The sequence below is a fragment of the Babylonia areolata genome, chromosome 21 (genome assembly GCF_041734735.1).
Source record: "Babylonia areolata isolate BAREFJ2019XMU chromosome 21, ASM4173473v1, whole genome shotgun sequence".
NCBI lineage: Eukaryota > Metazoa > Mollusca > Gastropoda > Neogastropoda > Buccinidae > Babylonia > Babylonia areolata.
The window spans coordinates 55,245,036-55,261,748 of record NC_134896.1 but is presented as its reverse complement, the minus strand read 5'-3'; the positions used below and the strand labels follow the sequence as shown (position 1 = coordinate 55,261,748).

The 16,713-nt window shown below is 45.3% G+C and overlaps 1 protein-coding gene across 1 annotated transcript in view; it reads right to left on the bottom strand.

The window, feature by feature from the left end:
- Window positions 1-4,362: 4,362 nt before the first annotated feature.
- LOC143296039 (cyclin-dependent kinase-like 1) overlaps window positions 4,363-16,713 on the bottom strand; it is a 34,549-nt gene continuing 22,198 nt past the window's right edge. The window contains exons 5-9 of the mRNA XM_076607783.1: window positions 14,260-14,460; window positions 13,520-13,602; window positions 11,597-11,653; window positions 9,403-9,531; window positions 4,363-5,612 (exon numbers count right to left, since the gene is read on the bottom strand). Coding sequence (XP_076463898.1) covers window positions 5,502-5,612; window positions 9,403-9,531; window positions 11,597-11,653; window positions 13,520-13,602; window positions 14,260-14,460 — 581 coding nt within the window. The 3' untranslated portion in view covers window positions 4,363-5,501. The remainder of the gene's footprint in view (window positions 5,613-9,402; window positions 9,532-11,596; window positions 11,654-13,519; window positions 13,603-14,259; window positions 14,461-16,713) is intronic.

Genomic DNA, 16,713 nt, shown 5'->3' with positions numbered 1-16,713 from the left:
ACAGACAGTTTGGTATCAACAGCCTGTGGAAGAAAGCAAGAATTCGGTATCAACTGTCTGCAACAGGCTGTAGAAGAAAGCAAGCTGGTTATAACAGAGACTAGCAGAAAACTCCTGCTGAGAGTGAACACCCTTTACATTTGCTTTTCTTCTTCTCTGAACCCAGCGTCTACAACTTACACCACAACTGTGGCCCACTTCTCCTGCTGCTCTGCCTTTAGAAACGTTGCTGATAAGCATTCCCACAATCTGAAGGCCCCAAACGGTGCAAACTGACGCTGATCGCTGCGTCATGAGGATGCAAAGTGAAGCAGCAGTCTGCATGCCGTCAAGCCTGCATCACACACGTGACAAGCATGTGCGCTGCTTGTCCCAACACGACTCACATATTTTATAAATCATCTTCAAAAATCATAGGGGACCCAGTATTTTGCTTGAAAAAAAATAACATTCAAAGTTCACTTTCATCATGGTACATAAGATTAAACCAAAAGAAAAAAAGAAGATTTAAAAAAAAAGAAGGAAAAAACATAAAATAATAAAGAAAAAAAAAGGAATTTTCAAGTGTGGAATTTTAAGACTGGAGACTGTGATGGTAAAAATGCCCCTAGCAATCCTGGCGGGGAAAACGATGGACATCATCAACATCCTCAACACGTGAGCATCAGGAAAAGAGAAAAATCACTGCACACACACGTAGGCTGCCCATCACCTGTTTTACACAGCCAGACCAACACTGATTATCATGCCGGGCAATACGGCCAGACAAAACAATATATATCACATACAGACATTGTCAGTACAAAAATCCCGGGTAGTGATTTATGAGACAGAAGAATGGTCACGAACAAATAATTCATTTGAGAAACCAAATTCAGACATGGACCGGCATTCAATATGCGTAATTAATATCAACTTAAACACAAAAGTCAAATCTGTAGAAACTGTCAAATCTAAAGGAACTGTATACATTCAGATTTTTTACAGGGTCCAATCACAAAGCAAAAAAAATAACATTCCATACAAACACTTGTCACACACAGATCTTTATTCAACATTCAGGGATCAACTGTAGACTCCCAATAGGCTCATACCTAGACTACGTTACCATCCGAATGAAATGTCATGAACTGGTTCTTAGAGATGCACATTTTCATGAAATGTCTGCTTTGTCCAGAAGCCAAAACCAGCTCAAAAATTAAGAATGAAGTGATCAAAATGTCCACTTGTTTTCAGTCAGGGAAGAAATAATAACTACAGCTATCACAGACTGCAACAGTCATCATGTATCATCAAACAGCATGACTGCTGTTCTTTTCCATTTACTGTGCCCACACATTCCATGGTGCCCACCCAGTCTTTCTTCCAGCACACACACACACACACATTCATTATACAACACACACACACACACACACACAAACACCCACATCCACATGCATGCACACACACATGCACATAAACACCTGCGCAGAACTCACAATGCAGTACTAAACACAAAAAAAAGCAAAAAAAAAAGCAGAAGTAAAAACCCAACCAGCAGCACATTTTAAAACCAAAACCCACGGGACAAAGGGCTCAACAGCAGTGGTACCCACTTGCACAATTTCTTCCAGACAGTATACAAGTATTATTCTCATGATCTGGTCACACTGCGACAACAGTCCAACAAATACAATCGCAAGAAAGCAAACGACGTCCACTACAATGTGAAAAAGAGAACAATCACAAATCTTTGGACGGAGACTTGTATCCCAAATATTCCAAGTGCTGAGTGCAAAAGTGATGCTGTGCCCGCTCTTTCCTCAAAGCGCTCTCCTGCGCTATGGTCTTCCCCGCAGATTCAGAAAGAGCGTGATAAAAACTGTTCCTGTTCATTCAAACCACAACGCATTCATACAATAGCCATTTCATGTCAAGTTTAATAGGAGGCATGCTGCAACGATTCACCCCGATTCACAACCCTAAACCTGCTGCAATGATTCACCCCAATTCACAACCCTAAACTTGCTGCAACGATTCACCCCAATTCACAACCCTAAACCTGCTGCAACGATTCACCCCAATTCTTAACCCTAAACCTGCTGCAATGATTCACCCCAATTCTTAACCCTAAACCTGCTGCAATGATTCACCCCGATTCACAACCCTAAACCTGCTGCAATGATTCACCCCAATTCACAACCCTAAACCTGCTGCAACGATTCACCCCGATTCTTAACCCTAAACCTGCTGCAACGATTCACCCCAATTCTTAACCCTAAACCTGCTGCAACGATTCACCCCGATTCACAACCCTAAACCTGCTGCAATGATTCACCCCAATTCTTAACCCTAAACCTGCTGCAACGATTCACCCCGATTCACAACCCTAAACCTGCTGCAATGAGTCAACCTGTTAACAACACTAAAGGTGCTGCATTAGTCAACCTGTTAACAACCCTAAACCTGCTGCAACAATTCACCCCAATTCTTAACCCTAAACCTGCTGCAATAAGTCAACCTGTTAACAACCCTTAACCTGCTGAAATGAGTCAACCTGTTAACAACCCTAAATGTGCTGCATTAGTCAACCTGTTAACAACCCTTAACCTGCTGAAATGAGTCAACCTGTTAACAACCCTTAACCTGCTGAAATGGGTCAACCTGTCAACAACCCTTAACCTGCTGAAATGGGTCAACCTGTCAACAACCCTTAACCTGCTGAAATGGGTCAACCTGTTAACAACCCTTAACCTGCTGAAATGGGTCAACCTGTTAACAACCCTTAACCTGCTGAAATGAGTCAACCTGTTAACAACCCTTAACCTGCTGAAATGAGTCAACCTGTTAACAACCCTAAATGTGCTGCATTAGTCAACCTGTTAACAACCCTTAACCTGCTGAAATGGGTCAACCTGCTAACAACCCTTAACCTGCTGAAATGGGTCAACCTGTCAACAACCCTTAACCTGCTGAAATGGGTCAACCTGTTAACAACCCTTAACCTGCTGAAATGAGTCAACCTGTTAACAACCCTTAACCTGCTGAAATGAGTCAACCTGTTAACAACCCTTAACCTGCTGAAATGGGTCAACCTGTTAACAACCCTTAACCTGCTGAAATGAGTCAACCTGTTAACAACCCTTAACCTGCTGAAATGAGTCAACCTGTTAACAACCCTTAACCTGCTGAAATGAGTCAACCTGTTAACAACCCTTAACCTGCTGAAATGGGTCAACCTGTTAACAACCCTTAACCTGCTGCAACAACTGACCCCCAGGTCACAACCCTAACCCTGCTGCAATAGGTCAACCTGCTAACAACCCTAATCCTGCTGCAATGACTCATCCCTTAAACACTCCAAAACCTACTGCAGTGAATCACTCTATAAAAACTAAACCTGCTGCAACGATTCACTCCACAGCCCTAAATCTGCTGCACTGATTACCACCCTAAACAGCATTAAAGCTGTGACAATGAGTCACCCACCCCATCAACAATACTAAACCTGCTGCAGTCATTACCACCCTAAACAGCATTAAAGCTGTGACAATGAGTCACCCACCCCATCAACAATACTAAACCTGCTGCAGTCATTACCACCATAAACAGCACTAAAGCTGTGACAATGAGTCACCCACCCCATCAACAATACTAAACCTTCTGCAGTGATTACCACCCTAAACAACATTAAAGCTGTGACAATGAGTCACCCACCCCATCAACAATACTAAACCTGCTGCAGTCATTACCACCCTAAACAGCATTAAAGCTGTGACAATGAGTCACCCCATCAACAATACTAAACCTGCTGCAGTCATTACCACCCTAAACAGCATTAAAGCTGTGACAATGAGTCACCCACCCCATCAACAATACTAAACCTGCTGCAGTGATTACCACCCTAAACAGCATTAAAGCTGTGACAATGAGTCACCCCATCAACAATACTAAACCTGCTGCAGTGATTACCACCCTAAACAGCACTAAAGCTGTGACCATGAGTCACCCACCCCATCAACAATACTAAACCTTCTGCAGTGATTACCACCATAAACAGCACTAAAGCTGTGACCATGAGTCACCCACCCCATCAACAATACTAAACCTTCTGCAGTGATTACCACCATAAACAGCATTAAAGCTGTGACCATGAGTCACCCACCCCATCAACAATACTAAACCTGCTGCAGTCATTACCACCATAAACAGCACTAAAGCTGTGACCATGAGTCACCCACCCCATCAACAATACTAAACCTGCTGCAGTGATTACCACCCTAAACAGCATTAAAGCTGTGACAATGAGTCACCCACCCCATCAACAATACTAAACCTGCTGCAGTGATTACCACCCTAAACAGCATTAAAGCTGTGACAATGAGTCACCCACCCCATCAACAATACTAAACCTGCTGCAGTCATTACCACCCTAAACAGCATTAAAGCTGTGACAATGAGTCACCCACCCCATCAACAATACTAAACCTGCTGCAGTCATTACCACCATAAACAGCACTAAAGCTGTGACAATGAGTCACCCACCCCATCAACAATACTAAACCTGCTGCAGTCATTACCACCCTAAACAGCATTAAAGCTGTGACAATGAGTCACCCCATCAACAATACTAAACCTTCTGCAGTGATTACCACCATAAACAGCATTAAAGCTGTGACAATGAGTCACCCACCCCATCAACAATACTAAACCTGCTGCAGTCATTACCACCCTAAACAGCATTAAAGCTGTGACAATGAGTCACCCCATCAACAATACTTAACCTGCTGCAATGAGTTATATCAATGCATAATACTTATAAATAAATGAAAAAAAATTGTGTTTTTATGCCTTACTGGTGACCTCATGACACGAGACTTCAGGACCGGACCACTTATGCACTTTTTGCCCCCACAAGTACCTCGAGTCTTTCCACTATACATATTTCCTGTCTGATTATCTGTGCGTCTGACCAGTCAACGTTGTTTTCAACACCCTTGTCTGAACCTGTCTTTACGCTGAAGGCCTACTGATGCTGTCCTGTTTTGGAAGTGTTGCTGTCTTGCTGAGGACTAGTGTCCACCACCTGTTGAGGTCTAAGCTGTCCTGCTGAGTTCTAACCGTGTCCTGTGGAGGTCTGCTTGCTGAGGATGCCTTCATCTTCACCTATCTCCATGGTGATGTCTGGTTGTTGTTGTTCTGTTCTGGTGTTGTTGCTGTCTTGTTGAGGTGTAGAGTCCAGTCCCATGAAGGTTTAAAAACTGTTCCACCAAGTTCATGTTCTGTGGATTTCTGGTTGCGGAGGACGCGTATTTTTCACCTGTTTTTTTTTGTTTTTGTTTTTTTTTTGGCTGAGGCCTAGTGTTGCTGTCCTGTTTTGGCGTCGTTGCTGTCTTGTTGAGGTCTAGTGTCCAATCCCATGAAGGCCTAAGCTGTCCCACTGATTTCTAACCATGTTCTGTGGAGGTCTGTCAAGTTGCTGTGAGGTGGGCGGGTAGCCTGGGGTGTGGGCAGGGCGATCAGATGTCGGGCAAATGGTGGTCGTGGCCGGGCTTCTTCTTATAGGCATGCTGGTACTTGGGGTGGGGCACAGGGGAGGTGGGGTTCTTCGTCAGCAAGGGCAGCTGGTGCTGGAAATGAAAATAATGATCATGATGATGAGACGGAGAAGAAGAAGAAGAAGAAATCAATAGCAATAATAATAATAATGGTGATGATGATGAATGACAATGATGACAAAAGTAATGATGATGATGATGGTGATAATGATGATGATGACAACAACAATAATGATGATGATGATAGAAATATGGAGAGGCAGAAAAGTTAAGAGAGAGAGAGAGACAGAGACACAGAAGCAGGAAGAAACAGAGAGAGAAAGTGAACAAGAACAACAACAAGAAAAAAATCTTTAATCTCCAGGCCTCCGGCCCCAAGAAAGAGGTCAAAAGTACACAATACGGTGATGACATAGCAACAACACAATGTAAAATACATACTAACTTAAACCTATAGAACGAAAGTGCTTGTGAAGAGAGAGAGAGAGAGAGAAGAGAAGAGAGAGGGAGAAGACAGACAAAAGCAGGAAGAAACTGGGAGAGAAAGAGACAGCGAGTTAGGAGAGAGAGAGAGAGGGAGAAGAAAGAGAGATAGAAAGGAGACAGACAAAAGCAGAAAGAAACACAGAGAGAGAGCACAGAGAGAGAGGGAGAGACAGAAAGGGACAGAATAAAGACAGAGAGAAAGGAGGCAAGACAGAAGCAACGAAAGAAACACAGAGAGAGAGAGGGAGAGAGAGAGAGGGAGAGACAGAAAGGGACAGAATAAAGACAGAGAGAAAGGAGGCAAGACAGAAGCAACGAAAGAAACACAGAGAGAGAGAGGGAGAGAGAGAGAGGGAGAGACAGAAAGGGACAGAATAAAGACAGAGAGAAAGGAGGCAAGACAGAAGCAACGAAAGAAACACAGAGAGAGAGAGGGAGAGAGAGAGAGGGAGAGACAGAAAGGGACAGAATAAAGACAGAGAGAAAGGAGGCAAGACAGAAGCAACGAAAGAAACACAGAGAGAGAGAGGGAGAGAGATAGAGGGAGAGACAGAAAGGGACAGAATAAAGACAGAGAGAAAGGAGGCAAGACAGAAGCAACGAAAGAAACACAGAGAGAGAGAGGGAGAGAGAGGGAGGGAGAGACAGAAAGGGACAGAATAAAGACAGAGAGAAAGGAGGCAAGACAGAAGCAACGAAAGAAACACAGAGAGAGAGAGGGAGAGAGATAGAGGGAGAGACAGAAAGGGACAGAATAAAGACAGAGAGAAAGGAGGCAAGACAGAAGCAACGAAAGAAACACAGAGAGAGAGAGAGAGAGAGACAGAGAGGGACAGAATAAAGACAGAGAGAAAGGAGGCAAGACAGAAGCAACGAAAGAAACACAGAGAGAGAGAGAGGGACAGAATAAAGACAGAGAGAAAGGAGGCAAGACAGAAGCAACGAAAGAAACAAAAGGGGAAGAAGAAGAAGAAGAGACAGCAGCAGCAATGTACTGACCATGGCGTCACGGGTCTTAGCATTCTTGCCAGGCGTGACGAAATAGAAGAGACAGACAGAAGCTGGAAAGAAATAAGAGCGGAAAGACGAACAGCAGTAGTAATGTACTGACCATGGCGTCACGGGTCTTAGCATTCTTGCCAGGCGTGACGAAATAGAAGAGACAGACAGAAGCTGGAAAGAAATAAGAGCGGAAAGACGAACAGCAGTAGCAATGTACTGACCATGGCGTCACGGGTCTTAGCATTCTTGCGGGGCGTGACGAAATAGAAGAGACAGATAGAAGCAAAGGAAAAGAAATAAGAGGGGAAAGACGAACAGCAGCAGCAATGTACTGACCATGGCACCATGGGTCTTAGCACTGCTACAAGGCATGACGAAATAGCAGAGACAGACAGAAGCAAAGGAAAAGAAACAAGACAAGACGGAAGGAATGAGCAGCATGTACTGACCATGGCGTCACGGGTCTTAGCATTCTTGCGGGGCGTGACGAAATAGAAGAGACAGACAGAAGCAAAGGAAAAGAAATAAGAGGGGAAAGACGAACAGCAGCAGCAATGTACTGACCATGGCACCATGGGTCTTAGCACTGCTACAAGGCATGACGAAATAGCAGAGACAGACAGAAGCAAAGGAAAAGAAACAAGACAAGACGGAAGGAATGAGCAGCATGTACTGACCATGGCGTCACGGGTCTTAGCATTCTTGCCAGGCGTGACGAAATAGAAGAGACAGACAGAAGCAGGGAAGAAACAAGAGGGGAAAGACGAACAGCAGTAGTAATGTACTGACCATGGCGTCACGGGTCTTAGCATTCTTGCAGGGCATGACGAAATAGAAGAGACAGACAGAAGCTGGAAAGAAATAAGAGCGGAAAGACGAACAGCAGTAGCAATGTACTGACCATGGCGTCACGGGTCTTAGCATTCTTGCGGGGCGTGACAACATAGAAGAGACAGACAGAAGCAAAGGAAAAGAAATAAGAGGGGAAAGACGAACAGCAGTAGCAATGTACTGACCATGGCGTCACGGGTCTTAGCATTCTTGCGGGGCGTGACGAAATAGAAGAGACAGACAGAAGCAGGAAAGAAAGAAGAGGGGAAAGATGAACAGCAGTAGCAATGTACTGACCATGGCGTCACGGGTCTTAGCCTTGCTACAGGGCATGACGAAATAGAAGAGACAGACAGAAGCAGGGAAGAAACAAGAGGGGAAAGACGAACAGCAGTAGCAATGTACTGACCATGGCGTCACGGGTCTTAGCATTCTTGCGGGGCGTGACGAAATAGAAGAGACAGATAGAAGCAAGGAAAGAAATAAGAGGGGAAAGACGAACAGCAGTAGCAATGTACTGACCATGGCGTCACGGGTCTTAGCATTCTTGCGGGGCGTGACGAAATAGAAGAGACAGACAGAAGCTGGAAAGAAATAAGAGGGGAAAGACGAACAGCAGTAGCAATGTACTGACCATGGCGTCACGGGTCTTAGCATTGCTGCGGGGCGTGACGAAAGAGAGAGACAGAGAAGACAGACAACAGAAGCAAAGGAAAAGAAACTCTTCTTCTTCTTCTTCTTCGTTCATGGGCTGCAACTCCCACGATCACTCGAATGTACACAAATGGGCTTTTATGTGTATGACCATTTTTACCCCCGCCATGTAGGCAGCCATACTCCATTTTCGGGGGTGTGCATGCTGGGTGTGTTCTTGTTTCCATAACCCACTGAACACTAACATGGATTACAGGATCTTTAACAAGGGTATTTGATCTTCTGTGTGTGTGTGTATACACACAAAGGGGGTTCAGGCACAAGCAGGTCTGCACAATATGTTGACCTGGGAGATCGAAAAAATCTCCACCCTTTACCCACCAGGCGCTGTTACCGAGATTCGAACCCAGGACCCTCAGATTGAAAGTCCTAGAGGTAACGCGTCCGCCTAGGAAGCGAGAGAGAATCTGAGCACGCTGGTTCGAATCACAGCTCAGCCGCCGATATTTTCTCCCCCTCCACTAGACCTTGAGTGGTAGTCTGGACGCTAGTCATTTGGATGAGACGATAAACCGTGTGCAGCATGCACTTAGCGCACGTAAAAGAACCCACGGCAACAAAAGGGTTGTTCCTGGCAAAATTCTGCAGAAAAATCCACTTCGATAGGAAAAACAAATAAAACTGCATGCAGGAAAAAATACAAAAAAATGGGTGGCGCTGTAGTGTAGCGACGCGCTCTCCCTGGAGAGAGCAGCCTGAATTTCACTCCAAGAAAACTGTTGTGATAAAAAGAAATACAAAATATAAATACGAATAACCACTTGGCTGTTGCAGCCCGTCAAAAAGAAACAAAGAGGGGGAAGAAGAAGAGCAGCAGTGGCGTACTGACCATGGCGTTGCGTGTCTTGGCCTTGTTGCGCGGCCCCTCAGTGATGAAGTCCATGCTGCGGTCCATGTAGGGGTGCTGCAGAAGCTGCTGACATGTCAGGCGCTCCGCTGGGTCCATCTGCAGGCAGCTCTGGACACACACACACACACACACACACACACACACTGATGCCAACACCTGTCAAGTGTTTGTAGGAACAATCAGGAAATTTGGTAGGAGCATTTTGAACTTGGTAGGAATACTCGCGACTCCGAGCTACATCAGCCAATGTACATTTTTGCTTAATCCACCAGGCACAGATGCTGTTTGACCCAGACGCAACTTGATTTAGCCACGGCCTCTCTTGCTCGGGTAAAAGAACAAGCACACCACAGCGCGTCAGTCACCACATGTCAGGGACACACAGCACACCACAGTGCGTCAGTCACCACATGTCAGGGACACACAGCACACCACAGTGCGTCAGTCACCACATGTCAGGGACACACAGCACACCACAGCGCGTCAGTCACCACATGTCAGGGACACACAGCACACCACAGCGCGTCAGTCACCACATATCAGGGACACACAGCACACCACAGCGCGTCAGTCACCACATATCAGGGACACACAGCACACCACAGTGTGTCAGTCACCACATATCAGGGACACACAGCACACCACAGTGTGTCAGTCACCACATATCAGGGACACACAGCACACCACAGCGCGTCAGTCACCACATATCAGGGACACACAGCACACCACATCACGTCAGTCACCACATGTCAGGGACACACAGCACACCACAGCGCGTCAGTCACCACGTGTCAGGGACACACAGCACACCACAGCGCGTCAGTCACCACATGTCAGGGACACACAGCACACCACAGCGCGTCAGTCACCACATATCAGGGACACACAGCACACCACAGTGTGTCAGTCACCACATATCAGGGACACACAGCACACCACAGTGTGTCAGTCACATGTCAGGGACACACAGCACACCACAGCGCGTCAGTCACCACATGTCAGGGACACACAGCACACCACAGTGTGTCAGTCACCACGTGTCAGGGACACACAGCACACCACAGTGCGTCAGTCACCACGTGTCAGGGACACACAGCACACCACAGCGCGTCAGTCACCACGTGTCAGGGACACACAGCACACCACAGTGCGTCAGTCACCACGTGTCAGGGACACACAGCACACCACAGCGTGTCAGTCACCACATGTCAGGGACACACAGCACACCACAGCGCGTCAGTCACCACATGTCAGGGACACACAGCACACCACAGCGCGTCAGTCACCACGTGTCAGGGACACACAGCACACCACAGTGCGTCAGTCACCACATGTCAGGGACACACAGCACACCACAGCACGTCAGTTACAGTATGTCAGGAAGAGACAAAGAAGATGATGACTGTACTGTGTTGTGTTGTATGTGTTGTGTTGTATGTGTTGTGTTGTGATCGTTGTGTTGTGGACAGAGCAACACTGATGTTAGTCATGCCAGGAAGACAGAGAGATGATGATTATGATGAAAGCCACTGTATTGTATGTGCTGTGCTGTGCTGTGCTGTACAGTACTGTGCTGTGCTGTGCTGTGCTGTGCTGTGCAGTGCTGTGCTGTGTTGTGCAGTGCTGTGCTGTGCTGTGCTACAGTCAGTATGACAGGAAGAGAGGTGAGATAATAACTGTCATGTCATGTCATGTCATACAGACACCAATCATGCCAGGAATATAGAAGATAAAACTGTAATAATGACAGTACTTATACACAACACAGTGTCAAGCCTCTAAAAGCATGTTGCAAAACACATCAGACAAACAGCACACCAGAACACACAGAGAGAGAGAGAAAGAGAACACAGAACTCAGAACTATTTTACTCTGAGGCCACCGGTCTGTTTGCAAAGGAGGTACATACAAATGAGACGCACAAAACACCGAAAATAAAAGGGGAAGGGACCAATGTCATGGACACAACATTTCATAACTGAAAAAGTAGACAAAGATTTTTTAGCTCATGACATTTCCTGCAGTAACTTTAGAGCTTTTTGAAAAGTTATATAATCATGTCATTTCTTCTTCTCTCTTTTTTTAAGGAGTAATAAATAAACATTGCCACAGAGCGAGTTAGAGAGAGACAGAGAAACGGGGGAGAGTGGGGGGGGGGGGATGACCTACTTACCTGCATGAATGACATGGCCTGAGGACTTGCGGATGGATACTTCTCTTCTAGGGGTTCCTGGAACCAAGCAACGTACAGCGTGTTGAACACACCACGCACTACTTTGTGTTCAACACAACCAGCACTACAGCACACCACACGCCTCCCAAAATATCACCATCGGGGACAGACGATGTAGAAACAAACTGAAACTTTTCAAGAATGTTCAAGGGACACACAACTAAATTTTTGGAATTGGGGGAGCAAACTGATAGGCCTGGTTTACATCAGTTTGACATGGTACAGTATATAACACCAAAAACTAAATTTTCCAACAAAATTCCCTGGAAGCGCTATAATCTCACAGCTGGGATGCTGTGCGCATCCTGTGTGTACATGTACGCAGGGTTCGTTCCCCAGTTTCTGCACCAGTCTCACACTTTCGCTGGTGGTAGCTAACAGTCTTTCCAGTAGAGCGTGTTTTTTCTTGTTGTTTATTGTAGGTCCCCACATGAACCTCTTTTCAAATAATAATCTACAGAAGTAGTGCATACAATATTTGATTATTGATTTTTGTTTTTGTTTTTTGGTCCTAATCCTGCCTTCCCCATCCCGCCTCTCATACACACCCTTCCAGTATTATGTTTTTTCTTTCTCCAATCACTGACACTCACCCTCTCCATTTTAGATTTTGTACTCTTATCTTTTCCACATTCTCTTCTCTCTGTCTGTCTGTCTCTCTCTTCCTTTCTTAGTCCCCTCCACTTGCCCCCACCCCCACCCCCTCCCCTCCACCTCAACCGCCCCCCCTTTTCATTGGAATATACAGAAATATCTATTTCTAATTAATAATAACAATCATCATTATGATAGAAATGATAATAATCCAAATGATAATAATAACATCATTTATTTTCAGTCTAATATCATCATCTTAGATGACCAGACTATAAATAAATAAACGAAACGAAACACGCTTTCTCTTCACTTCGGCTCTTCCGCAGCTGTTAATGGACTCAAGTGCAGCATACAGTGTGTACACTGTGACTGGGGTGCAAGCAGTGTCATTGCCAGCGATAGCAGCCGCAGCAAAACCAAAAAAATCAAACGTTTCCTGTTCAAAAATTATTCATGTGGTTGAATATCACTGCCCCTTCCTATCTCTGCGGCTGCCTTCACCTCTACACTCCATCTCGCTCACTACTATCGGCTTCGGATCAACTCGGTTTACACATACCCAGATTCAAACTCTTGACTGTTGGCCGCCGTTCTTTCTCTGTCTCTGGACCTTGCAATTGGAATGGACTTCCTCTTTCGCTTCGTCAAGTCTCCACACTCAGCTCTTTCAAGTCTGGCCTTAAAACCCACCTCTTCCCAAAATAGCCTCCCTTCCCTGCCTCTACCTTGTCTTTAGTTTCTACAGTTTTAGAGTTATGCATGCATGTGAATGACTGGTGCGAAAGCGCTTTGATTTGTCTTTGCACAAGATTCAGTGCTATATAAATACCATTATTATTATTATTATTTTATAATATCACAAACACACATGGGTGAGTAAATCAGAAAATTAAATAAACACTTGCATACATGCACCCACACTTCTATACTAAAAGCACCCAGACCTCCATACTTCTGAACTTAATCACTGTTCCTCCCCAACAGTTTCCTGGTTCTTTCCCCCTTTTCCCTCGCCTAATATCACATGTCATATGTATCATATCTATATATATATATCACATGTGTGTGTGTGTGTGTGGAGGGGGATTATTGTTTTTTTCTTTCCTTTTTTTTTCCCCATACGAAGAATTCTCACATGCCATAAATATGACTTATGGATATATTTGTTGAAGCTTTGGTGAGAAATATATATATATATATATTTTTTTTTTTTAATAAAAAGAAGGGAACCAGAGACTCAAGACACAGAGGGAAGTAGTGCCTTACCAGTCTGTCAGGCTCCGGTATACTCATGCCTTTGAAGAACACGTTGTTGGAGAAGATCTGCATGTGTCGAGGTATCAGGTCTCCTGCACAAGAAAATGCACATTCATATTTCAATCTCTTTCTCTCTCTCTTCATAATATACATACATACATACATACATATATATATATATATATATATATATATAGAGAGAGAGAGAGAGAGAGAGAGAGAGAGAGAGAGACATATAGATATAAATATATAAATATAGATATATAAACATATATATACATAAGCATGCTCATGCATGTACATACACATACATTCATAAACACACATACATACACAACACACACACACACAATGAAAAGAATGCAGGCACACACACACATCCATCCCCTTCATCCCTCAATCACACACACACACACACACACACACACCACATCTGCTCCCTACCTTCCCACAAACACACACACATCCATCCCCTACATCCCTCAATCACACACACACACACACACTCACACACAAACACACACACATCTGCTCCCTACCTTCCCACAAACACACACACACACATCCAAGACCCACCCACATCAACCAACTACCCCAACCCCTCCACACACACACACACACACACACACACATCCACCACACCACCCATCGTCTCCTAAACATCCACCACCCATCCGTACCCTCAACACCCCCCCCCCCACCTCCCCTGCACCCCCCAACACCTACGCTTCCCCACCCCCACCCCTCACCCAGAGTTTTGCGGATGAGGTACAGCTGATCCAGGTCGGAGCGACCCGGCCACAGGGCCTGCCCGGTCAGCAGCTCGGCGAAGACACAGCCGATGGCCCACACGTCCACCGGGGGCCCGTACTGCGTGTCGCCCACCAGCAGCTCCGGGCCGCGGTACCAGCGCGTCGCCACGTAGTCTGTGTACTCGTCCCCGGGACCCGCTGTGGGGGAGACAGAGAGAGAGGGAGGGGGGGAGGGAGGGAGAGAGGGGGGGAAGAGAGAGGGAGGGAAGGGGGGATGAGGAGGTTTTGTTTAACGTCTATCATCATCATCATCATCACATGTATTATATTGGTGACTGTGTGTGACATTTTGTTCAACTTAACCCATTGGACCTTGGGGTGACGGGCGCAATATCCCAGTGGTTAAAGTTTTGGACTTTCAATCTGAGGGTCCTTGCTTCGAATCTCGGTAACGGCGCCTGATGGGTAAAGGGTGACTGACTAACTCCTTTATCCTGTTACGCACTGCACTGGCCCCTGGCCCCCTGATCCTGCCTGGGAGCCACCTCACTTCTTGGTCGTGCTGACTGCCAAGGAAACGTCACTGCCGTACTTTCTTTTCTGTGTGTCTTCAGGTTTTACATTTATTTGCTTATTTATCATCATTGTTGTCTTATTTATTTATTTATTTATTTATTATTATTATCATTATTATTACTACCACTACTACTAGCTTTTAAAATTTTTTTTATTATAATTATTATTTATTTATTCATTTACTTATTTATGTACGCTTATCTATTATTTATTCACCTTTTTTTCTTTTTTCTTTTTTTTTTCTCAAGGTCTGACTAAGCGCGTTGGGTTACACTGCTGGTCAGGCATCTGCTTGGCGGATGTGGTGTAGCGTATATGGATTTGTCTGAGCGCAGTGACGCCTCCTTGAGCCACTGAAACTGAAACTTTTCTCCAACCTGTGCAAACCACCTCACTTCTTACTGTGCTGTCCCAAGACATGCTGACTGTCAAGGAAATGTCACTGCCATACGTTCTTTTCTCCAACCTGTGCGAGCCACCTCACTTCTTACTTACATAACTGCATGCATGTATATGAATGTGTATTGTGTGCGCGTGCATTTATGTAAGTTTGTGCCTGCCTATGTGTGCGTATGTGTTAGGGTAGCTGTTAGATACACATGTATTGTTAAAATGTATGTACGCAGTGTGTGTGTGTGTGTGTGTGTGTGTGTAGTCATATTTTGGTGTGTGTATGTAACATAGATGTAATGTTTTATGTTAACAAAGCATTTTTGTAAAGCACCTAGAGCAGATTTCTGGATAGTGTGCTATATAAGTATCCATTATTATTATTATTATTATTACTGTGCTGTCACAAACCATGCTGACTGCCAAGGAAATGTCACTGCCATATGTTCTTTTCTCCAACCTGTGTGAACCACCTCACTTCTTAACCCTTTGAGCCCTGACCACCGCTTTACCGGTGGTAGAGAAAAATGACATAATGCCTAGCCACCGGTTGAGCGGTGCGTAAACACTTGTGTCGTGTTTTGCTATTGGTTGACTTATATTGAAGAGCCAATCAGAAAAACCGTAATATTCTAACGTCAGCGAACGTAGTGCCAACATGGCCGCGCCTTTTTTTTTCACAAGGAAATGTCACTGCCATACGTTCTTTTCTCCAACCTGTGCGAACCACCTCACTTCTTAACCCTTTGAGCCCTGACCACCGCTTTACCGGTGGTAGAGAAAAATGACATAATGCCTAGCCACCGGTTGAGTGGTGCGTAAACACTTGTGTCATGTTTTGCTATTGGTTGACTTATATTGAAGAGCCAATCAGAAAAACCGTAATATTCTAACGTCAGCGAACGTAGTACCAACATGGCCGTGCCTTTTCACTGTGTTTTGTGCATGTGCTTTGGATAAACACACATTTATTATACAAAACGAACACACACATGTACACACACACAAACACACACACACACACTCATTTATCATACAACACACACACACACACATGTACGCACCACCCCCCCCCCACCCAGCCAGGCCCACACACCCACTCCTCACCCTCACCCACACACACACACTCACACACACAGCAACCTGTGACAACACCACAGGAGGGGAGCCACCAGCTGATCCCACACTGAGAGCGGCTCAAAGTACCATGACACTGACAGTGGTGGTGCTAACACACACACACACACACACACACACACAGACACACACACAGCAACCTGTGACAACACCACAGGAGGGGAGCCACCAGCTGATCCCACACTGAGAGAGGCTCAAAGTACCATGACACTGTCAGTGGTGGTGCTGACACACACACACACACACACACACACACATTTATTATACAACACAAACACACACATGTACACACACACAAACACACACACACACACTCATTTATCATACAACACACACACACACACACAC